Source organism: Nothobranchius furzeri, chromosome 10 (assembly GCF_043380555.1).
Source record: "Nothobranchius furzeri strain GRZ-AD chromosome 10, NfurGRZ-RIMD1, whole genome shotgun sequence".
NCBI lineage: Eukaryota > Metazoa > Chordata > Actinopteri > Cyprinodontiformes > Nothobranchiidae > Nothobranchius > Nothobranchius furzeri.
Window position 1 is genome coordinate 62,969,619 of NC_091750.1, and position 24,060 is coordinate 62,993,678.

General features: G+C 40.9%; 1 protein-coding gene across 1 annotated transcript in view; it reads left to right on the forward strand.

Annotated features, from left to right (window-relative positions):
- Positions 1-24,060, forward strand: part of frem2a (FRAS1 related extracellular matrix 2a) — a 127,417-nt gene that overhangs the window by 27,829 nt on the left and 75,528 nt on the right. Inside the window, exon 3 of the mRNA XM_015961630.3 lies at positions 11,588-11,734. Coding sequence (XP_015817116.3) covers positions 11,588-11,734 — 147 coding nt within the window. The remainder of the gene's footprint in view (positions 1-11,587; positions 11,735-24,060) is intronic.

The following is a 24,060-nucleotide window of genomic DNA, read 5'->3' on the forward strand; positions in this document are numbered from 1 at the left end:
ACAGACAAATGAGCATTCTCTTTTCATCATTTAATTTTATTTTCATATATTTTTGGAATTAGTTGCATCAGTGAATTCCTTTTAGCTACAATAGCACTCCTGACTGGAGTTTAATAATAATTCAGCTAGAATAACCAAAAAGGTTAAACTTACAGGAATGATAAAACATTTATAAAGGTGTGGTTGACTGAAAAAAATATTTTTTTATGTTTTTTCTGATTATAATTGGTCACTGAGTTTCAGCAAAGAAAGTCTCAGCTAGTACAATCTAACCGTTAGCGTTAGCAAGACCACCACACAGCAGAAGCTCCTCCAGGCTTGTGTTATTTAACGCTGCAAGTCAGTGGCAGAGTCGTGCTGCTGTCATCCAAACCGAGAAGAGATGTCCAAATATCAGGAAATAAGACTCCAAAACCTGCCGTCTGCAGCTCAGCTGTGATGTGGGCAACTTTTAGGTCTGAGAAATGGTGCACCGGTATATTTTGTCCCACTGAGAATGACTTACAAGGCATTCATTCCTACTAGATACCACTGCAAATGTATTGATTAAATGAGTGAACCACCTTTAAGGATGTGAAATGTTTTTCAGACTCTTTGTAGGCTAATTGGCCTCATTATGATTTATTATCTTCAGCAAGTGAGATTGCTCGCCGTCTTTCAGAATCCTGCTTTAAAAGACAAGTTTAACAAAGAACAGATTTTTAAAAGAGTCTTTAGGTAACTTGTTGCTAGCTGTCTGTCACAAAGACACAGTTTGCTTTTTTTCCATTGCTAACAGTTTGAGTCAGAGAAAAGTATTTCAGCACCAACAAGGTGATTCCTGACAATCGGATGAAGGATGATGCATCAGTTTTTTACCGTTTGTCATCGATATGACTCAGAGGTTTCTCTTCAGTTGATTATTTTTGCTCTTCTTCCTTTGTCCTCCCTTTTCATACATTTAAACACACATCTGCTTTCTGGGTCAGGTTCAAGGCCTGGACAGAAATTAAGAAAAAACAACTGAAAAGCCAAAGAAAAACTCCTGAGCAACGTCACTTTAAAAGTTTGTAAAAACTTCCAATTGCTTGGAAGCTAAGTTTAAGCAAATGATGAAATGTGATGAATCCTCATGCATTAACCAGCATCCTATTTGCACATTTAACAATAAGCCTTCATCACTACAACAGTTCCTCCTTGTTGAGAAAATACAGATTTTCTCACAATCTGACGATCCACAGCTGGAATTAAAAAGGAGAAGACGAGAATTTTATTTAAGAAATATTAAATAAGGAGCAGTTGGATTATTGCCACATAAATGTAAAATCATTTTATGTAAACTATTTGCACACAAACTGCAGCAAAACCAATCAGGAGAAACTTTAAACCCCATAAACCTTTTTTCTTTAATCTATCTTTTAACTTGCAGTTAGTCTGACGCACATTTTAGTCCTTGTATTTTATTAAAGCAAGAACTGAACATAAACAAACAAACACACAAACAAATAAATAAATAAATAAATATGGACATGAAAGAAAAAAGTTGAACATTTTTAGCTAACATTTATATTAAGGATAGATCGATTAATCTGATGGCCGATATTTAAAGTAACAATGAGCAGTCTTCTTAGTCCCTACACCCCCAGGCAGGTCCCTGAGGTCCAGTGACCAAAGCTGGTACTGGTTGTGCAGCACCAGGCTAAAGACCAAAGGTGACAGATCATCTGCTGCTGTGGCCCCCAGGCTCTGGAACTCTCTCCCCCTGAGCCTGAGATCAGTGGACTCAGTGGTCTCCTTTAAAGTGCAGCAGAAAACTCACCTGTTCAGGCTGGCTTTTGCATGACCTTCATCACCCTCTCCTTATTCTGTTCTCCTTACCTATTCCACCTTCCTCGGGATCCACTGATTTCCCTCTTTCCTATTCACTTTCTCTCTCTTTCTTTACATTTTTAATCACAATCGTCAATTTTTTTGCTCATTTTAAATATATTTGAATCATTTTCTAAATCCTTTTTTATATTTTTACATTTTTTTGTTTTTGTGAAGCGCCTCGTGATTTTTTTCTTGAGAGGTGCTATAGAAATGATCTTCTTCTTCTTCTTCTTCTTCTTCTTCTTCTTCTTCTTCTTCTTCTTCTTCTTCTTCTTCTTCTTCTTCAGTTTTCTGCCCCTCTGTTCTACTGGAAAAAAAGAAGAATTACATATGTTGTAAACAAGCCTGCTGCCGCTAGAAACAAGCTAACACTAAGACGAGCCAACTAATGATAAAAAAAAACAGCAAAGTAAAAAGACCCACACTGTTGGACAAAAAATGCTACTGACAAAGGCTAGTAGAAACAAAGCCAGGTCACTATCAGTTTCGGATTTTGTAGCCTTCTGTAGCTTATTCAAACTAGCGTAGGCTGCGCCATTGTTCACTCTAGTTTCAGCTATTTGCTTTGCCTCCAAAGGCATTCTGTCTTACTTTTAGTTCCAGGCTCCGCCATGACGCCAACAGAAAAAGCAATCTTCTTCTTTATCTTATTCTTGTGCTTTTTATTGACGATCAGCAAACAGAAAATGCTAACTGCTAGCTATCAGTTGTAAAGCAAGTAAACAGCGCCCCCTAGAACACCTACCCGTGCCACAGAACTATCTGGTGCGGTTTTTGGTCAGCAGAGGGCCGCAGAGTGGTGTGAAATATAAAACTGGTCAAGTTTCGAAAACGGTCACTGAGATCGATTTTAAAACTCTAGCTTAAAGTAGAAAAAACTATCTGTTGTTAATTTAATAACATTATTACTATTCTTCATATTATTATCTTACATTTAATGCTAGCTTGTGTTGCTCCAAATTAATAAATAATGTAAAATAAGAAAGATAATTGAATTCTTTGCTTTTTGTGTGTAAGCCAAGGCTTGAGAGAAAAGCCAGTATCTCGTAAAAAGAAAGCATTAGGATTAAAATCTTAGCCGATAAACACACTTTCATCCTTCAGTCAACCAGAAATATTGCTATTCATTCAGAGGAATTCTTCTTTACATCCACCTAAATGTAATGATACATCAAATTTTCTCAAAGTGAACTTGTTGTTCAATCTTGTTTATGTTCTGCTAGCGCTGCATACTGAGTTTTTCTACCTATGGAAGTCAATTAAATGAGAACAGTGAAAGCGAACCATTTTGCTGGTCTAGAAAAGAAAAATAAAGTATTTTTTAGGAACGTAAAAGCGAGGTTAGTGAAAGTCTCACTGCCCCCTCGCAGCAAGAAACCTTTTCACGATACTGTGCGCAGTGAAGTTTCTTGCCTTTTGGTTTTGAGGCTTTTTTTTTTGGGGTGTGTGATCTCATCTGACGCTACTACTCTTAAAGATTATTGCTTTAAGTACATCACAAGCCATCATGGTAACTGTAGCATCACAGCCTATTCTCTCAGGTTTTCTTGGGATATCCCGTTGTTTGAAATGTGTTGCACAAAACCTACAATTTCTTGTAGGTTTGAAAAAAGAACAAAAAGGAACGAAAACACAACTGCATGCTTAGTTTTTGTCAGTAAGACTTTTGAAAAAAATGTGCGAAGTTAATTTTGCTCTATTGAGGATGATTTCAAAGCTGCCTTTTCGGATGGTCAGCACATGTGAGAGGTCTTTTATCCTTCCCAAAGGCCATGAGACACTCGAAAGCCCATCGCTACAGATCCCAGTTGTCTGTGTGCAGCTACTCAACCCCTGTGAGAGGGTAAAAGAAAAGAAAAAAGATACAGGTGCTGGCCAGTAAATTAGAATATCATCAAAAGGTTGAAAATATTTCAGTAATTCCATTCAAAACGTGAAACTTGTACATTATATTCATGCAATGCACACAGACCAATGTATTTCCAATGTTCATTACATTTAAATTTGATATTCATAAGTGACAACTAATGAAAACTCCAAATTTGGTATCTCAAAAAATTAGAATATTCTGAAAAGGCTGAATATAGAAGACACCTGCTGCCACTCTAATCAGCTGATTTACTCAAAACACCTGCAAAGGCCTTTAAAAGGTCCCTCAGTCTTGTTTTGAAGGCACCACAATCATGGGGAAGACTTCTGACTTAACAGCTGTCCAAAAGACAATCATTGACACCTTGCACAAGGAGGGCAAGACACAAAAGGTGATTGCTAAAGAAGCTGGCTGTTCGCAGAGCTCTGTGTCCAAGCACATTAACAGACAGGCGAAGGGACGGAAAAAATGTGGTAGAAAAAAGTGTACAAGCTCTAGGGATAACCGCACCCTGCAGAGAATTGTGACGACAAACCCATTCAAAAATGTGGGGGAGATCCACAAAGAGTGGACTGCAGCTGGAGTCAGCGCTTCAAGAACCACCACGAGGAGACTCATGAAAGACATGGGATTCAGGTGTCGCATTCCGTGTGTCAAGCCACTCTTGAACAAGAAACAGCGCAAGAAGCGTCTCGCCTGGGCCAAGGACAAAAAGGACTGGACTGATGCTGAGTGGTCCAAAGTTATGTTTTCTGATGAAAGCAAGTTCTGCATTTCCTTTGGAAATCAAGGACCCAGAGTCTGGAGGAAGAGCGGAGAAGCACAGAATCCACGTTGCATGAGGTCCAGTGTAAAGTTTCCACCGTCAGTGATGGTGTGGGGTGCCATGTCATCTGCCGGTGTTGGCCCACTCTGTTTCCTGAGGTCCAGGGTCAATGCAGCCGTCTACCAGGAAGTTTTAGAGCACTTCATGCTTCCTGCTGCTGACCAACTTTATGGGGATGCAGACTTCACCTTTCAACAGGACTTGGCACCTGCACACAGTGCCAAAACCACCAGCACCTGGTTCAAGGACCATGGTATCCCTGTCCTTGATTGGCCAGCAAACTCGCCTGACCTTAACCCCATAGAAAATCTATGGGGTATTGTGAAGCGGAGGATGCAATACGCTAGACCCAACAATGCAGAGGAGCTGAAGACGACTATCAGAGCAACCTGGGCTCTCATAACACCTGAGCAGTGCCACAGACTGATCGAGTCCATGCCACGCCGCATTACTGCAGTTATTGAGGCAAAAGGAGCCCCGACTAAGTATTGAGTGCTATACATGCACATTCTTTTCATGTTCATTCTTTTCAGTTGGCCAACATTAGAGAAACAAACATTTTTTCATTGGCCTTTAGAATATTCTAATTTTCTGAGATACCAGATTTGATGTTTTCATTGGTTGTCACCTATAAATATCAAAATTAAACGTAATAAACATCGGAAATACATTGGTCTGTGTGCATTGCATGAATATAATGTACAAGTTTCACGTTTTGAATGGAATTACTGAAATATTTTCAACCTTTTGATGATATTCTAATTTACTGGCCAGCACCTGTACACCTCTCACACACCAATATGGAAACACACAAAAAGTAAGATTTCAGACAGTTTGTGCTGCATTTTGTCCCATGGAGCTAGGATGAAAGTCAAGGTTGCAGGCTGCCAAGCGTGTTGGCCATTGGGTGCGATGTCCATGTGTGCAATTTTGCATTTGCACCTGTTTAAATGCTACTTGAACTCGGCCCCTCAGGCCTTCAGGCGGATGCACGAACCTGGATTACATTAGCTGTCTCCTCACCTCAGCATGTTGGAGCTACGTCTGATGAGCTGGAAAGGGATGAACTTTTCACCTCTGCTGTGTTTTAACACCATGTAGGCAAACCGTGGCATTCTAACAAATAGCTGAGCTGAAAACGGTGAATGGGAACGAAGCAGAGGTCATCATCTTGGCTCTTAATTATGAATTACAGTAGTAACAGAAAGGTGCAGCTTTGTTTGCAGGAGGATATTTGAATAACAACACATCCCCGATGATGGAAATTGATTGCAATCCTCCTGTTTTGCTTTGAGCTCCTAATGTGGATAAGTAGCTTTGAAAAAAAATCAAAAAGATGTAAAACTGCCTAAATTGCCACAAAATTAGATATTTATATAAAGTTATCTCAAGCATAGCACACACTCGGACCATTTAGGAAAGCACTTACATGAAGAAGAAGAAGAAGAAGAAGAAGAAGAAGAAGAAGAAGATATAATTTCTACAGCGCATCTCAAGATAAAAATCACGAGGCGCTTCACAAAAACAAAATATGTAAAAATATAAAAAAGCATTTAGAAAATGTTTAAAAATATATTTAAAATGAGCAAAAACAGACAATTGTGATAAAAAAAATGTTAAGAAAGACAGAGAGTGAATAGGAAAGAGGGAAATCAGTGGATCCTGAGGAAGTTTGCAAGGTTAGACACTTCAGTCTCGACACAAAAGCGCAAAATAAGTGAGATCCCCCCTCCTCACTTCTTATTTTCTCCTTTTGCAATGTTTTCTAGTCATTTCCATTCAGACGTGTAGGTGGTTAGATTAGAAGCACAAAGCAGCGTCCTTCCTGTCCACTCTTAAATGTGGAAGCTCTCTTGTTGTCCTTTCAGCTTGACGAAAAAAAAACACCCAATAATTTACTCTGTTAAAGCTTCCCTAATAACAGCGATTAGCTGGGATGCTTAAATCCTTTGAATAACAAGAAAGTAAACATAGTTCAAGGGGAGATATTTTAAAATTGATCGTGGGGAACTTAAAAAAACTTTGATACACCGCGACTGGTATGGGAGCATATGTTTTTATACCATTTATCCTTGAATGTGTGTGTGTGCTCTCAATATTTAGACTTCAGGCTGAAAAGAATTAGAACACTTTTTAACTTATTATTAATTTATAATAATTGCTCCTTTAGGGCTCATAGTTGTGGTTCTTCATATTAACAGAGGTGCTCACAAGTTGGGACAAATGGGGCCAATTACCATCCTGATAATTAGATGGTCCCCCAATGGCCGCCCCATTCAGATGGATTTACACACATAATAATAGTTAAGAAAATTAATTTAGGAGTGGACGAGATGAAATACAATCAGTATTGTCAACTGTCTTCGACAGAAAGTAGCTGTAGTTCACTCAGAAAGTCACTAAATGTTTCCAGATGATGACATATGCTAATATGCATTTTAATGATTGGTCGTTTGAGCGTTTATGATTGGTCAGATGATGTGATGTGGTCATGCTGGATGCACATGTGTAGATCATTCCCTTTCTGTGCATCAGGCTGGGTTTTAATCTGAAGGGAATAATGATAAAGTTTACAGAAAGCAGCCTGGAATCGTCTGAAACTTTGCTAAATTTGTTGCTAGGTGCTTGTTAAAAAAACTGTTGTTACGTTTAAAACTTTTGTTTGTTTATCCTTCTGTCCGTGCAGTTTTATTACTAAATAAGAACAATGTAAAATATAATAAATAAGAGAAGAAACTTAAGAATTTGTTTCTGGTTTTGGTTTTTCCAACCCAAATTTTTTAAAGGCTACCATCTGGGTGCCCCTTAAAAATCTCTCTGGATGTGCCCCTGCACATTAGACAGAAAACGGATTCTACATCAGGATTTCCAGAGATTTATTGTAAGCAGGTGAGATGTGTGTCTGTGGTCATTGTTGAGCCAGTTTTCAGTGGGCTGCAGATGGTGGTGACCAGGTAGACACAACATTTAAAAAGTACAATTTTCTGTTGGATATGTGTTGCAATGGCATGTTCATGTATGCTGAAAGTGACAAACACTACTTTTGTGCAAATACTGTGCAAATCTTGTCACAATTTAGTTTTTTTCCTAATGTTTTTTTAATCACGTACAGTTCTCATTGCATATTTGTCATGCAAATGTCATTTTCTGTTTATTCATTTATTTAATGTTTATGATTATGGTTAAACCAGGGCTGCCAACTTTTGAACATTTTAAAGAGTGAGACGGGGCCATGGGGTTGGGAGCGGACAACTCGCAGAACATTTAGAATGGGGTGGGGGGGTTATTAATATTGAGACTTTTTGTGCTCTACATTATGGTTAAACCAGGGCTGCCAACTTTTGAACATTTTAAAGAGTGAGACGGGGCCATGGGGTTGGGAGCGGACAACTCGCAGAACATTTAGAATGGGGTGGGGGGGTTATTAATATTGAGACTTTTTGTGCTCTACATTTTATTTATTTATTTCTACTCTGTACGGAAGAGGATTAGAGCCACTGACAAGAAAAAAAAAGAAAAGAAAGATAATTCTTACATTTTTCTCAGAAGTCTGACTTTTTTCTCAAAATTATGAGTTTTTTTTTTCTCAGAATCCTGACTTTTAATCTCGGAATTTAATCTCGGAAAAAAGTCAGAATTGTCTTTTTCTTTTTCTTTCTTTTTTTTTTCTTCTTTTCAGTGGCTCTAATCGGGGATGGATTTAGGACTGAAGAAGATCCGGGGCTTAACACACACACGCACGCGCGCGCACACGCACGCACGCGCACCATCTACATATATACTGGACAATTCATTTCCATAGGCTCCAATAACACGTTTTTGAGGACAAATGGGAGGTGGCCACCACCGCCATTTTGACCGTGTCACAGGTTCGGTCAAGCCCAGACAATTCCACAAAAGGGAAAAGAGGAGGAGCTGAGGGTGGGGCTGTAAGGCTGGGATCAACTGACGACACCCGGTCGAACTAGCTACAAGCTAACCTGAAGATAACCCAAAGCTAACGCGGAGGTGGGAGCTAAGCTAATGGAGGTAGCAACCTAGCTACAACCGGAGTTAACTGTGCACAACACCAGAGCTTCTTCTATTACATTTAAATTTCATGGCTAAACAGTACATGTTAAAATCTAAGCTCAGCTCAGCAGTGACCTAAAATACATAAATATAATTTTACTTACAGAAAAAAATGAAGTGGAGACTCCTTGGAAGCTCTATTAGTGCAATTAATACCACAGCAAGTAATTTTGTCCAACAATTGCACAATTAATATCAAAAAAGAATGCACAAACAGCACAACTAATGGTCTAAGTTGAGAGACTGAAACTGACGAAACAGTTTTCAGGCAAGGCTCTACTGAGGCCTTTCCCCAGAGCTAGCTCTGTGGTCACGTGGGTCTGATGCTCATTAATTATACAGAATTTTAGGCTTTTAATACACTAAAGCTTGGTTTATGCTTGGCTCATTCACTTTCCGCTTGGTGATGCGGCTCGCGGATGGAACGTGCTTCACAATTCGCAGCGTTTATGGTTCATGCGGCTTGTCTCTGCGGTGAGCCAATATTCTCCCAAACTGAACGGGGCAGCATGGAGCTCTACAGCATGCATCCAACACTACACCATAGTAGAAGTAAAAATTACTGTTTACAACATGGCATTTCAGCACTTTTTAACAGCGTCCTCATCTTTTCCGACAGTGCGAGCTATTTCTCTTCAAGAATTTTTAACAACATGTTGATCACGGTGATCTTTGAGAGCTGAATCATACAAATGTCTGTATTTACGAACCTCTGCCATACTAGTTCTTGCCGGTCCGCCATGTTTTTCCACGTTCGACCGGCCGCGTGGTTAGAAAATTTCCTAGGTGCGCGGTACGGAAATTTTGGGCTGTGCGGAGGCACGGTGGAGGGGCGTGGTTGTTAAAATGATGCAATTTCGCCGTGCGGACCTCGCAGACGTGTCAAGCATAAACCAACCTTTAAACAGAAGAGTGAGAAAAAAATTCACCCCCCTCAGAGTTGTCATGAGTGTAAACTAGATCATTTAAACCAAAAACATGTTTTGGTACCAGGCTGTAAACATGTTTATTACTACTGTGAAATTGGTATTTTTAACATGGGAGTCAATGAGGATTTGCTCGCTTCTGACAACAGCCCCCAGCGGATGAGGGTGGAACTGCAATTTATTTCACTTCCGCGTTGGCCTCAATTTCTGTCCTGCATTGTGGGGGCTTGACGCGCGAGCGCGCGCACACACACACACACACACACACACACACACACACACACGTGACACGCACTAGTCAACATCTTATATATTTGTCTTGTACCACATAATTTTTAATCTGAAGCTACATATTAAGCATATTCAGGGCAGAGTATAGTTCCTGTTAGTGTTTAGTGTGAGATGATGGTAATTATTCCCTTTCTTTCTCCATCAACTTTACCTGATAGTAAGCTAACTTTAGGCAAGCCAGCAGCACAACAAATATTTTCAAATAAGACTCACAAACCTGAGTCAACACCAGTCTCATCAAATCTGGGGCTCTGTCGCCGTACTTTTGGTCTAAAAAACGCCCTTATGTCCATCTTCACTCATGCGTTTCAGGCAGAGACTGTAGAAGAAGCCGGCTGCTGAAGGGCTTCTTGTTCAGTGGTGGAGGCTCAGGCAGGCTGTATACAAACTACTGCCAGCTGCTCCCTCTCTGTTGGACTTTGGTACTGCATGTTACTTCCACGTTTTAGATCTGGGGCTTTTCATAAAACATTCGGGGCTTGAGCCCAAGTAGCCGGGCCTAACCCCACCCCTGGCTTTAATCCTCTTCTGTACCTCTGACTTTACACAGGGAACTGACCTTTGTTTAATAGAAATTTTCTTTTCGAGAGGAAAATTTCACATCCAACTCTCCTGAACTTCACATTATCTATCTATCTATCTATCTATCTATCTATCTATCTATCTATCTATCTATCTATCTATCTATCTATCTATCTATCTATCTATCTATCTATCTATCTATCTATCTATCTATCTATCTATCTATCTATCTATCTATCTATCTATCTATCTATCTATCTATCTATCTATCATCTATCTATCTATCTATCTATCTATCTATCTATGTATCTATCTATCTATCTATCTATCTATCTGTCTGTCTGTCTGTCTGTCTGTGTCTGTCTGTCCGTCCGTCCGTCCGTCCGTCCGTCCGTCCGTCCGTCCGTCCGTCCGTCCGTCCGTCCGTCCGTCCGTCCGTCTATCTATCTATCTATCTATCTATCTATCTATCTATCTATCTATCTATCTATCTATCTATCTATCTATCTATCTATCTATCTATCTATCTATCTATCTATCTATCTATCTATCTATCTATCTATCTATCATCTATCTATCAGCAGTAAATAGTTACAGCTACATGTCACACAGGAACTTTTAATTATAATTTATGTAAATGTTTTTAAATTTCCATCTAGGGGTGGGCAATATCATGTCATTCATAATTTGACCAGTTATTATTTCCTGCCAAGAAAAAAAAAATCTATCATGCTAAGCTAACTTCATTGATGTAGTTGCATCCACTAAACAGAGGATTATGTTCATGTGGATCATCAACATGAAGTTATTGAAGTTATCAAAGCAAACATGGATCAGTTTTACCTGTAATCTGTTTCTCTAAGTGTATGTGCTGCTGTAATGAGTGGATGTCCCCACTGTGGTACTAATAAAATCTACTCTATTCTATTCTGTTAATTCATATCCGCCAGTAGGACAAAAAAACGTTTGAGGAATTTTGACCTTTCCAGGCTTCTGTACAGGTACCTGGTTATGGAGGAGGGGTTTGTTTTTTTGATAAGCCCAAAGCACTGTGCATGATGCACATTTTGGGGAGTGCAGGTGCTGGTTTAGCGTGAAAGATTGGAGGTGTGGTAAGAGTGTGTGTAGATGGCCAAATGCGTGTGTCTCACTCAGTGCATGAGAGTTGGCAGCCCTGGGTCAAACTGATGTAAGTTAGATGTTTATTATTGTGCAACATTTGTTTTATAGGTGGAAACAAGCTGAAAGGGCAGCAGCTTCGTCTGGACTGGGCCTGGATCTCTCTGGAGAAGGAGTATTATGTAGTGGATGAGGAGGATAAATTCTTGGAGGTGGTGCTCAGACGGCGGGGATACCTGGGAGAAACATCTTTCGTTGGTGAGTCTGTTTGGCTTTTGTTTTCCTCCTTTTTTCTGAACTGAAACTATAATACTTTAGAGTTTTTAACCATTATAGCATGAATGTATTTAGGACAGCAAAATCTAATCGTCAAAACCTCTTATGTAAACACTAATGTCACCCGCCCCTTGAAGAAATTACTCCATTGACCCTTTTTTTACTGCTTTCATCTGACAACCATAGCTTAGAGAGAGGTAAATACTATAATATACTTATATTCTTGCCCCACTTTAAATATTTTAGAGTGATACAAGAGTTATTCCATAATTTTGGAGCTGATTAGTTAACATCAGGTTATTTTTCAGGTTTTTTAGAATTTCCTTTAGTCACAGATATCAAGAAAGAAAAATAAACAGGAACAAATACATAAACAATTACATTTTAAGTGTGAAAAATATGTTTGAAATTAATCTGACTGACTTGTGACACCATAGTAGATTACTATGTATAGTATAAATCTTCTAAATAAATATATATGTGTTCTGATTACTTATAAACATTCAAGCACTTGACCCTTTTTACGTGCACATTGCTGGTACATGTGAGCGTGTTGTGTTGTTTTGCGAAGCCTTTGTACCTCTGTGAGTATTCATGTGCAAAACAAACCCAGGCAAACTGCAACCCGTATAAGCAGTTGCAACATTTTTTTTGATAGCATTAATCGGATTTATCATCAAAGTCTAGATAATTTTTTCAGCCTTGAGCCAGTTCTGAGTTATACAAAAGATATTTTTGTTTGGTTTTGTTTATGATTATAAAAATGTTTTAGCTGTGAGGCTTGTTTGGTACCATCTGCAGAGACGTGACTATTCGCCAAAAAAATGAATAACAAAAGGAAAACAGCAGCAATTATTGCTGTTACAGCACAAGAGTTTTTAAAGCAAAACAATGTTTCATTTTACTGTCGTATTTCAAGGTTTCATCTCATTTGTGAGTAGGGATTGATCGATATATGATATATAAATAAATGGTAAAAATCACTCTGGCTAATTTATTGGTTATCAGTTGGTCAATATATCGGGCTGATTTTTACTATATTTTTATTCATCGCAAATGCCAGTAGTAGTAGAGATAGGGTGAGAAGCTTCGGCATTTGGGAGGGGCTCGGGGTAGATTCGCTGCTCCTCCACATCGAGAGGAGCCAGTTGAGATGGCTCGGGCATCTGGTCAGGATGCCTCCTGGATGCCTCCCTGGTGAGGTTTTCTGGGCACGTCCAATCGGGAGGAGGCCTAAAGGGAGACCCAGGGCACATTGGAGGGACTATGTCTCTCACCTGGCCAGGGAACGCCTTGGGATTTCCCTGGAAGAGCTAGCCCAAGTGGCTGGGGAGAGGGAAGTCTGGGCCTCTCGACTTAGGCCACTGCCCCCGTGACCCGACTCCGGGTTAGCGGATGAAAATGGATGGATGGATGGATGGATGGATGGAATGCCAGTATATAAAATGGTAACAAAAAAAAAAAAAGTTGGCCCGATATGTCAAATGGCTGATGTATCAGTTGGTCAATATATTGGGCTGGTTTTTACCATATATTTATATATCACCAAAGACAGTTAAAAAAAGGGTAAAAATTGGCCTGATATGTCGAATAGCTGATATATCGGTTGGTCAATACATCAGGTTGATTTTTAGCTTTTTTTTTTTTTTTTACATTTTGGCATCAGCCAATATACCTCTTTAGTAGGGCAGATGATTTCTTTATATACTTGTTTTTTAGATTTAATACTTGGCCAGTTTATTGATTTGTTTGATAAAATTTTGTAAAAAGTTTGAATTTAACAGTCGTAAACAACTAAGATTCAATAGGTGGTTAAATTCCGTGTTTTTGAACAGATTCAGGTTCAGAAATGTTATCCGCCCACTTCTGTTATTGGTCAAAATTTAGTATGCAGATAAGGTGAAAAACATTTTGATATCAGCCATGAAATTTGGCCCAAAACATCTGCAGCACATATCAACGGCAGGCCTTGACCTTTACATAACATTATCGGTATCTGCAATAGAAAAACCCATATTGGTTGATCTACTTGTGAACATCAAAATGAGGAAGGTAATCAAACTGTCATCCCATCATCCATCATCTGCTCGTGTCGTATGAAGATGTGGCAAGCTGATGGAATACTGATCTCCCTCTGAGCTTTTGAAAGCTTTGACATTGCACGCTCACATTCAGCTTTACAGAAACTCATGGCTGGAATCACTTGCAGTTTTTACTAAGTGAGCACTGTTGGCTTATTGAAATTTTCTGCAAACCTTTTTTTTTTAATTCTTTTTAAAAAATTTAATCTCTGCCTATTTCTTCCCAAAGCCTGATTTATACTTCCCTATGAGCTCTGCAACGGAGAGATGCATACGGAGTGTCGCATAGGTTTTTGCATTCGAACATCTGTTCAGCAGCGGAGTGTTGGAAATCAATTCCCCTCCAGGGCAACAGAGGGCGTAGCGCTGTTCTGTGGTATCCTGCCATCATAACACTCATGTATCCGGTCCCCGATAGAGTATTTACTAATACGTTTATATATTTCAGAGACTTCATAACACAAATAAATGTGTCCTTCATTCTCATCCACCTCTTCATGCAGTCACCACCTCCAAACCCACATTTCCCGTTGTTTCCGTACACGTTTGCTTTTTGTTTTGTACTCCTTCAGTCGCGAGTGAATAAATGTTATTATTTTCTGACTTTTTTCGCGATGCATTCTTCAACCTGTTCTGGGTCCGCTGCTAAATATCTGTTTACTTTTTAACGGTGCTACAGAGGTGCTGGTGACGAATATACAGGAAGCGGTGTCCCGACAAATAACAAGCTTGCAGTCTCCGTCACTTTTAACGGGTGTTTACAATTTTGGGAATGTCTGCGTCACCCTCTGTGAGCCTGTCAGAGTGCCCTTGCGCCAACGCAAAATGGCGTTGTGTGTCTCTGCACCAACGCAGACGGAGAAGTATAAATCAGGCTTAAGGGAGTAGAGTGGTTCGATCCTGGCTCCGACCAGGGAATGCTGCTGTTGTGCCCTTGGGCACTTAACCCGACTTGCCTGCTGGTGATAGTCTGAGAGCAGGGGCGCCTCCAGAAAATGTTGATGGGGTGGCCAGATGGGACCAAAGACATTTTTGGGGTGGCACACCAAATTGGTCCTTGTGGTAACTCTGGTTGAATTTAGTCTGTGGCGATATACTCTATTGCACCTTTATTCATTTTTATTATAATAACAGTACATATCCAAAACATTTGACTAAAATTTTACAAACAAAAACATTTTAGAAAAATACATGTCAGTGATTTAAAATGTTATTTCAAATTTAATTTAAAAATGTATTTTTTAAGGTTAATTCACCTGTAGCTGTGTTCACACAAAAAACTATGGAGATAAAAACAGCAGTTTTTTAGGGGTGGCCATGGCTACCCCTGGCCACCCCTTGGGGGCACCCTTGTCGGAGAGACCAGTGGCGACAGTATTTGGCAGGCCTCGCCTCTGTCATTGCGCCCTAGGGCAGCTGTAGCTACATCATAACTCATCCCCACCAGCATGTGAATGGCTGAATGACTGATTGTGTTGTGAAGTGTCAAGGGGGGTTGTAGAACCCTAGAAGGTGGTATACAATTCAGGCCTTTTACCATTTACTATTTCTGGACTAACAATTAAAGACAAATAAAGCAAAAGGACTTGTCGGCCATGATCCAAATCACCAGACTCAAAATGACAAGAGAAAAGTTGTCTGTTATTCACTGTGTTATTTGGCATAACTGGCACTTTTGTAACAAGGTGGTTGGTTCTGTCACCTCTTGAGCAGAACCTGCCAGTATACACAAGCCTTTATTCCCGGAGTTTGCGTTTTCTACGAGCCTCCATCTCACCTAGAATACAAAAACCTGTTAGTTTAGCTTGTGATTGAAATGTGAGGTGACAGTTCTAACTTCTGATTGCTGCTCCAGGTAATGCTGGGTTTTCGAGCATGGATGGCTGTCTGTTTCTCTGTGATAGTCCTGTAATAGACTGGAATCCTGTCCAGGATGCATCTTGTGTCTTGCAACACTGTCAAATAAAAAAAGTGCCAGATATAGCTCATGTCATGTTCTGTGGTATTTGTAAGGAGGTGGCTAGAGGGCATGCGAAGGAGCACTGGTTGGTCTATGAAGATGGGTTGCAAAGGGGTCTTGATGAAGACGAGGTCCAGAGTTCCTGTGTGGTGAGCTTGAAAGGGTAGGCGGTAGGGGCGTAGTGGTGAGCGTACAGATAGGGGTTGGAGCTGAATGAAGTGGAGCTGATGAGAAGTTCTTGGAGATGGCTGGAGGAGATGGTTCCTTGAAGGGATAAGAGGAAGGATTAATCTTGGTCCTAGTCTGTTAGAAATCTGCTTCACAAAACATTTCTTAGTCTAAGTCTTAATCTTAGCTTGACAATAAATCTTTAATCTGGCTCGAACTACCCAGGTTGAGTAATCATCCGGCAAGAGTGCTGAGGAAGTCAGCTCCTTAAATACACCCTGGAGGATGAGTGGAGATGAGCTGCAGCTGGCTGTTGCTCCTGCTCTCCAGACACGCCCACCTGCAGACTCTTAGACCTAAAAACATGGTGAGAATAAAAACAGCCCGTGACAGTTCCCCCCGTCAAGGGACACCTCCTGGCGTCCTGGCAGAGGCAGTGGCGGAGGCCCGGGAGGCCTCAAAGTCCCTAATCAGGGAAGGATCTTCAATAAAGGAGTGGGGTATCCAGGACCGCTCTTCAGGTCTATAGCCCTCCCAGTCAACCAGGTATTGGTATCCACGGCCGTGGCGGCGCACATCCAGCAAGCGCCTAACCTGGTAGACGAGACCCCCACCGACAAGCCTGGCCGTAGGGGGAGGAGTAGGAGGGGGACACAGCGGACTGGAGGATACTGGCTTAATGTGGGAGACGTGGAAGACAGGGTGTGTCTTCATGGATGCTGGGAGGTCGAGGCGGACCGATGAATGGTTAATTATTGCTGAGATCTTGAATGGACCAATAAAACGAGGGGACAACTTCTTACAGGAGTTCTTGAGATTGATGTTGCATGTTGAGAGCCAAACTGATTGCCCAGGGGCATAGGAAGGGGCGGGCCGTCGATGGCTATCAGCCAAGCGGCGATTGCGTTCCGCCGTTCTACGAAGAGCCGCTGAGGTGAGGGACCAGGAATCCTCACTGCCATCCATGCATGCAATATTTGACGCCTCTGCTGAATTGACCACCGTCATCTCAAAATTTGCATAACTCTGCCTTAGTATGTTGACCTGCCCCACTTTCAGTCCACTCTGATCCGGGCCTCTCGTCTCTATTTTTTTCTGCTGTCGAGAACATACAGCCCGGCGTCCTCTGCTGTTATGGGCGTGTAATGACCCCAGACAAATATCAGCATGTGTCAATGCTTAGACTCCGATTATAAGACGACCCCACATTTTAAAATTATTTTCAATTAAAAAAAACCTCATCCTATATTCGAGTTAGTACGGAAATTGATGCCCAGTTGTTGAAAAATACTGGCGGCTTCATAAAATATAACCATAAAAATTGGGTCTAAAATACATGGGAGCGGATCTAAGTCTCTGGGCGACGCCATATTAGACACCATGTTCTTTTCTACGTGAGCCTGCCTGACCCTCACTGACCCCCCACCCCCACCCCCCGATGGCCATCCGTTGGTAAGGTCTTACTGAATCAGTCACAAAAATACTGCTCACCAGGTGTTTTTCAGGAAACTAACTATACATTAAATAAAAATTCGGTTGCAGCACCGCACTGCCCACAGGTGTGCCTGTTTTTACAGAGGTATAGCGGCCAATGCTGACGTATAAAAAATGTTAAATTGTGTTGGTTGACCAATATGTCGGCCTACTCCTAGTTTAGATGTTTACATTATTTTTTTTTTGGGGGGGGGGGGGGGGTGTATTCTAAAAGCCCATTTGTGCACAAAAACAAGAAAACCCTTGGAGAAGCCAGCCAGGAATTGAACCCAAGACCTTCCAGCTGAAAGGCCAAACTTGCTACTGATTGAGACACCATATAGCCTTATTGAAACACACAGAGCCCACAAAGAATCAACATGTACATATAGCAAATATAATGTTGTAAACTAAAACATAAAGACGTTCAGTCGTATCCAAGTGAAATCTACTGAATTCATTAAGTGTGGATCGGTTAAGAGCTTTTTTTGCAGGCATCGTTGCTTTCTGTCTCATCCGAAACCTTGAAAAATAAGGTATTTGTGTTATTCCCAACTGTGAGATGACAATTAAGAGTTTTTTTTTCTTAAAAACCAAGTCAAAGAACTCATTGATGCACTTATCTTTCATTCCTAAATCCAGCTTGCAACATAAAACCTCAGTGCCAGACTTATTACGCCGCTTTCTGACCAGCAGATGCAGGTAAATTGGTGCCGAGGAGAACAGCACAGCATGTTTTTGTGCTTATGCTTGGATGTTTGTGCAGGTTCGAAGGTTAAAAGGATGATGACGGTGTTGTCCCTGACTGCCTCTCATTGCACTGACTTTATCGTGCTTCAGCTGGTTTGCTTAGGGAGAAGTAGCAGCTGTAAGCAACTTTTACCTCCCCTCCTCTCATCATCGCTCTGATCCCCTGTTAATCGTGGGGTCAGCTGCTGGCATATGTAGACTTTATTCACCTGTCTTTGAGCTGGTGATGTGTTTGTTGGCTCGTGAGTTTATTTGATATTTCTCAGGATGGTTTTCAGTCTATCGCTTGGGTACACATAAGAGGGTGTGCTCTCACTCCCGCTTCTTTGCACAGTTGAGGTGTGAGTACACGGTTCTCTTTGAACACACATCCGTGCGCACGTCCAATTCCAAGCCAGTGTTTTGAAAGCAATGTCTAACTAACATGCAGTGTTACTGAAATGAGTCGGTGTGAAAGTGCCTGCCACACGACTGAGCTGAGGCATTTTCTGCATAAAGGCATGATTTAAATAATAATGTGGAAATGACAGAAAATTAAAAATTGTTGAAACTCTTATGCAAATGTATATGTCCAGTCTGAGTCTTTATAACTATAATAAGTGTTTTTTCATCATTTTTCTGAGAATGGTCCATTTGTGTGTGGTGAGTAGTCTCAAGTGTAGGATAAAGAAACTAACGCCCAGTTGACATATCAGGATTATTAAGTTGTTGGTTGATTTTTAAAGCATGAGAGACCACACACACACGTGATAATTAAAGATCATGGATATAGTTTTGGTCATACTGTGGTGCAATTTGTAGTACTACACACAGACCGCTTTCACTCACAAACATCCCCCACTCAAACAAAAAATCTCGTAAGATAAAATGTGACTTTGAAGTAAACAAATAAGACTTTCTGATTAGCTAGTCATCAAATTAAATAAGCAACATGTTTGTTGTCCCCAAAAATAAGACCAATAGTGTTTCAAAGCCCAGATTTATGATTGGAGCACCCAGAGCACTCATGAAAAAATGATCTTTGAAGACAGTGGAGTAATCCTACACAACTTTAAAGGTGTAGGACACTCGTTTAATCAGTACATTTGCAGTGGTCTCTAGTAGGACCGAATGCCTTGTAAGTCGTACTCTGGGGAAAAAAGCTCCAGTGCACCTGTTTCAGGAACTGGTAAAATTGCCACATCGCAGTGGAGCTTCAGACGGCAGGATTTGGGGTGTTATTTCCTGATATATGCACGTCTCGCCTCGGATTGGATAACAACAACGCAACTCTACCACTAACTCGGTTTGCTCTGCTACGTTGATGTTTTATCTTCACAAATGAGCCAAACCCGAAGGAGCTTCTGCCATGTGGTGGAGTTGCTAATGCTAACGGCTAGCTTCTACTAGTTGAGACATTCTCTGCTGTTTCCTGGACGCTAAAAGAACAACAGCCTTCCCCGTCGCGAGTCAAGGTGATGTGACTTAGATCTGTCGTGCTTTTCAAATCTTCAAGTCTATCAGAAGCTAATGGAGGATATAGGTGTAGGAGACTATTTACATGTTCGGCCTGCATGAAAAACTCAAATTGACCGATTATAATCAGAAATAGTAATCAAAAAAGGTTTTCCACGCCTTTGCGTTTGTCAGAAGGGGCGGGGCTAATCAAGAATGAGCATGATTATCTTGCCATGTGACCTGGGCTAATGAGAAATGACAAATATCTAGAATTCAATAAACTAATAGACTCCCAAATCCAAATGATTGAAGGAATAAAACAGACAGATAGCACACATAGATAGTGTTCATAGGTATATTAGCAAGAAACTCGAGGAAAAACACAAACGTCCAATACAGGGAATTATCACGGACATATTATCGTAAGAACCAATAGCAGAAAACACACAGAAGGGAATCTAATGAGGGCAGAGGCTGATAAAAACACACACAATCGATTAGTCAGTGAATTGTTCCAGATCTACAAAAGCCTCCAAGCTCTCAAAATGTTGTAAAGCTGATTAAAAATAGCGAATAATAACACTTTTGTATGCCTGGTGTGCTAATGGAGTACACAGAAGCACATCAACAAAGATCAAAAATCACAACAACAGAAATCCAATAAAAAGAATCAAGAAGGAAAGTCAAGAGAAGAATGAAAACATAAGAAGTGCTGGTAGATGTGTGAGCAGATAGATGGATCAATTACTTTAAATTAGACAGGGAGTGTGTCAGGGATAGGAGAAGAAAGCAGGGAGAGGTGTTGCCAGAAGCCTGCTGCTGTTGCGACGGTTAGCTGATGAAAGTTCTCGCCGTGCCAGGTAACACTGAAGCTGAGCTTTTACACATGGTCCATCACAGCAGGTGTACAGGTAGTAAGGATCAGCAGAGAAGGAACACAAAGATAAGATCAAGGATTAGAGATTCTCCTGCACAGCAAAGCTTCAGATGTGGTGGAGCTGGGCAAGAACACGTCCATTAGACTCCAATCCTGCTTCTCTGTTTAGACTCACCTAATTTTCTCATGAGAATGTTTTTAATCGACGTTTTAGCCATCATTAGTCTCTCCAACGCTTCATGAATGAATATCATGTGACCTCACACACTAGAGTCATGGGTTTTTTCTTGTCTCGTGTTCCCTTCCTCATTTACAATCACATCTCACCATCAGCTCCTAACCTGCTTTTACTCATTAAAGACCAAACCTGCTCCCAAACGATAGAGACTCTGTGCCTACATTTGCCGTCGTCGTGCACTCTTCACTCAGCTACATCCTAAGAAACCTTGCACATTGCGCGGTAACCATGAACTGAACTCTACTTTCTTGTAGCCTTGGATTTTTGTCTCATTATGTCCAGCGTGCTATATTCTCCTTTTTCTCTCTGTCTCTCTCCATCTCGACACTGTTTGTTCTTGTTCTGTCTGTATTTCATCTCTTTGTGTGGTTGTCATCCATTGAAGTACATCCCTTCCAGCCCCTCTCCATCTTTGATCTGCCACGTCATCTTGCTCTGTTTCCACCATAAAGCCTTCCATTGTTTCACAAGTTGTGTTCATTTTTCTCCTCTCATTTGTTTTTCTTGCTTTTTTCTCTTTCTATATGAGTAATATGATCAATACTGCTGGGACACAGAAAGGAATTGAGCTTTCATTCTTATTTATTAGCAAATATCCTTTCTCAATGGGTTTTGTGCTTGTGTGTGTGTGTGTGTGTGTGTGTGTGTGTGTGTGTGTGTGTGTGTGTGTGTGTGTTGGGAGTGGACTGTCCTCTGGTCTGTCCTTGCTATGAGAGAAAAATGGGAAGCTTTTAAAGAGGTGTACTTTTGCCAGGTTAATATGTATCCTCTCATGTGGGATGTATTGCATCCTTGTATTTGTTGCCAAGTGAGGATGAACAACTGATTTTGTTGCTGGATGAGGAGATAATTGTATTTCAACAGGAAAAAGAGCAGACACAGTTGGACCCTAAACTGCTTTTCTGCAGGTCTACATCTCTGCTGCCTCCATGTGCAACGAGAACAAAAACACACATAATATCTCTCTCTCTCTCTCTCTCTCTCTCTCTCTCTCTCTCTCTCTCTCTCTCTCTCTCTCTCTCTCTCTCTCTCTCTCTCTCTCTCTCCCCCTCTCTCACTCACTCTCACACACAAGTTTGATGAATAGCTAACAAGCCAAACCCAGTCGTGATTACAGGGTTAAATAGTGAAATTGTCCACTGCTAAAAAATAAATATTAAAGTTTGCCATTTAAAGTATCTTTCCGGAGTTGTCTCCTTTCAGACAGAAATCCGTGAAAGTGATTGTCTTATCACGTACTGTGATTTAATGAAAGCAAAACGTCTTTTTTCTTTCTTTTTTTTTTTTTTTGCTAAGCGCGCTCCCTGCCCTGCAGAGTTCAGTGCAATAGGAAACTGAGTGCCGACCAGAACTAACCAATAGCGTTAGACTACCGCATACCTTCTTCATATTTAATGAGTTAAAAAAAAAAACAACCGGAGAAAAGATTTGTGTGATATGCTTGTCAACCACTAGATGGTGCCATCAGATAAGAGAAATACTCTGGAAAGAGACTTTTAAGTTTTAAGAATTTTTGTTGTCTATGTGTCTTTAAAGCTACAATGTGTACTTTTTTACCATTAATCTATGGAAAAATCCATCAAAATGTTGTTGAAAATGAAATAAATGATTCCCAGTTGTTGTTGGTCTTAAATACAGCAGCACTGCTAGTGATGAAAATGGAATCTGATGTGAAAACTAGGCCTGTGTATTGGCTAGAATCTGGTGATACAATATATATCACAATACAGAGAAGACAACATCAAATATCGCAATACTGAAACCCAGATGATATTTGTTGTTGTTAAAAATGTCAATTTTACAGCAGAAATAAACATGTTAACCTCCTGGTACAAAACACCATTTTAGGTTTAGTAAGTCAAGTTTCCCTTCATGACAACTCTGAGGGGATGATTTTTTTTGCAACTCATCCATTTATATGTAATTAAACACTGAGTTTATGAATAATTAGGAGCATGTCTTTTTGATTGACAGGGGCCTAATGAGCCATCATTGCTAATGCTAGCAGCTTGACCTGTTCTTTCCAGGGAGGGCATCAACCTCTACCTCACTTTAAAGTGTTGCAGCCTAAAAGGCAGATGGTAGCAGAGCCACTCAGGCGCGCAGATAGGGTGGGGGGCGGGGGGAATCTGTCCCCCCCCCAGATTCAGATCGAGGTTATAAGCGCTTGAAGTTCATTTTTCCAATTATACAGAATGCAGCATGACGTAAACAAACACCGACTCCAGAGGCGCCAAAGTGGTTGCTGCTAGGATGCAGGATGAAGCAAAAAAGGCAACAATTACTGCGTATTTAAAAAAGTCAAACAGTGTAAGTAGGTGGGACCGATCTGTCTGTTTATGCATGTTAATTCTAGTTTCAGTACATTGTTGTCAGTGTTGGGACTTACTCATTAAAAGCGCCAAAGCCTCATTGCTGACTTTAACAAGTCTCATCTACAAATATGATCCCTCATGAAGTTACTACTTTACACCAGAAGATAGTGGAGATGTGTTTAAAGCGTGCCACAACCCGTGCACGCGCATTGGGTCCACAGCGCGCGTGTGAACGGGACTCGCGAGCGAAAATATACATGGCAGCGCGCGTGTGAACGGGACTCGCGAGCGGAAATATACATGGCGAGAGGTCATTTGTGCACTGAGAGGGAGCAAACTGTGTCTGTGAGCGCACAAGGATGTGCACAAGTGACAAACCTGCGTGCGCGCGTTGTCAACGAGCACACGGCAGAGGAAAACGTGCGCGCGCGGCAGCCTCTGTGCGCGCTCGGCAGCCTCTCTGCGCGCTCGGTTTCTGACTCCTGCTCGCTCGGCTGTAAGGGCTTTTGGCACTCTGGAGGCGTGGCCTGTGGCAGATCTTCTCTGTCCTCTGATTGGTTAGTGTACCCCGCACTTTACCCTCTACCTATCTATATAAAAAAGTCTGCTATTCAGTAGTTGCTGGCATAGCTCAGCTGGGAGAGCGGGTGACTCTCGTCCCGGAGGATCCAGGTTCGAGTGCGGGCAAGGAAAATGCCGCAGATGTCATGTTAATTCTTCTTAATTTCAGGTATTTTACAGTTGTGACCGTTCAACTGTCATTAAACGTCCGAATGTTTGCTGGGCAGTGTTTTAAAAAGTGCACATAAGCTAGATGGTTTTAACCAGGTAAAAATAGACTTGTGGGTATAGGTATGTTCAAGTTTAAAAAGTTCTTGCCTCATTAATGTATTGTTTATTTTTTTCAGCATTTAATTGACAAATTATCCTTTCAAATAATTAATTGATGAGTTACATAATTGTCCATTTAGAATTGTTGAATGGACTGAGTCAAGTTTGGTGCACTTTA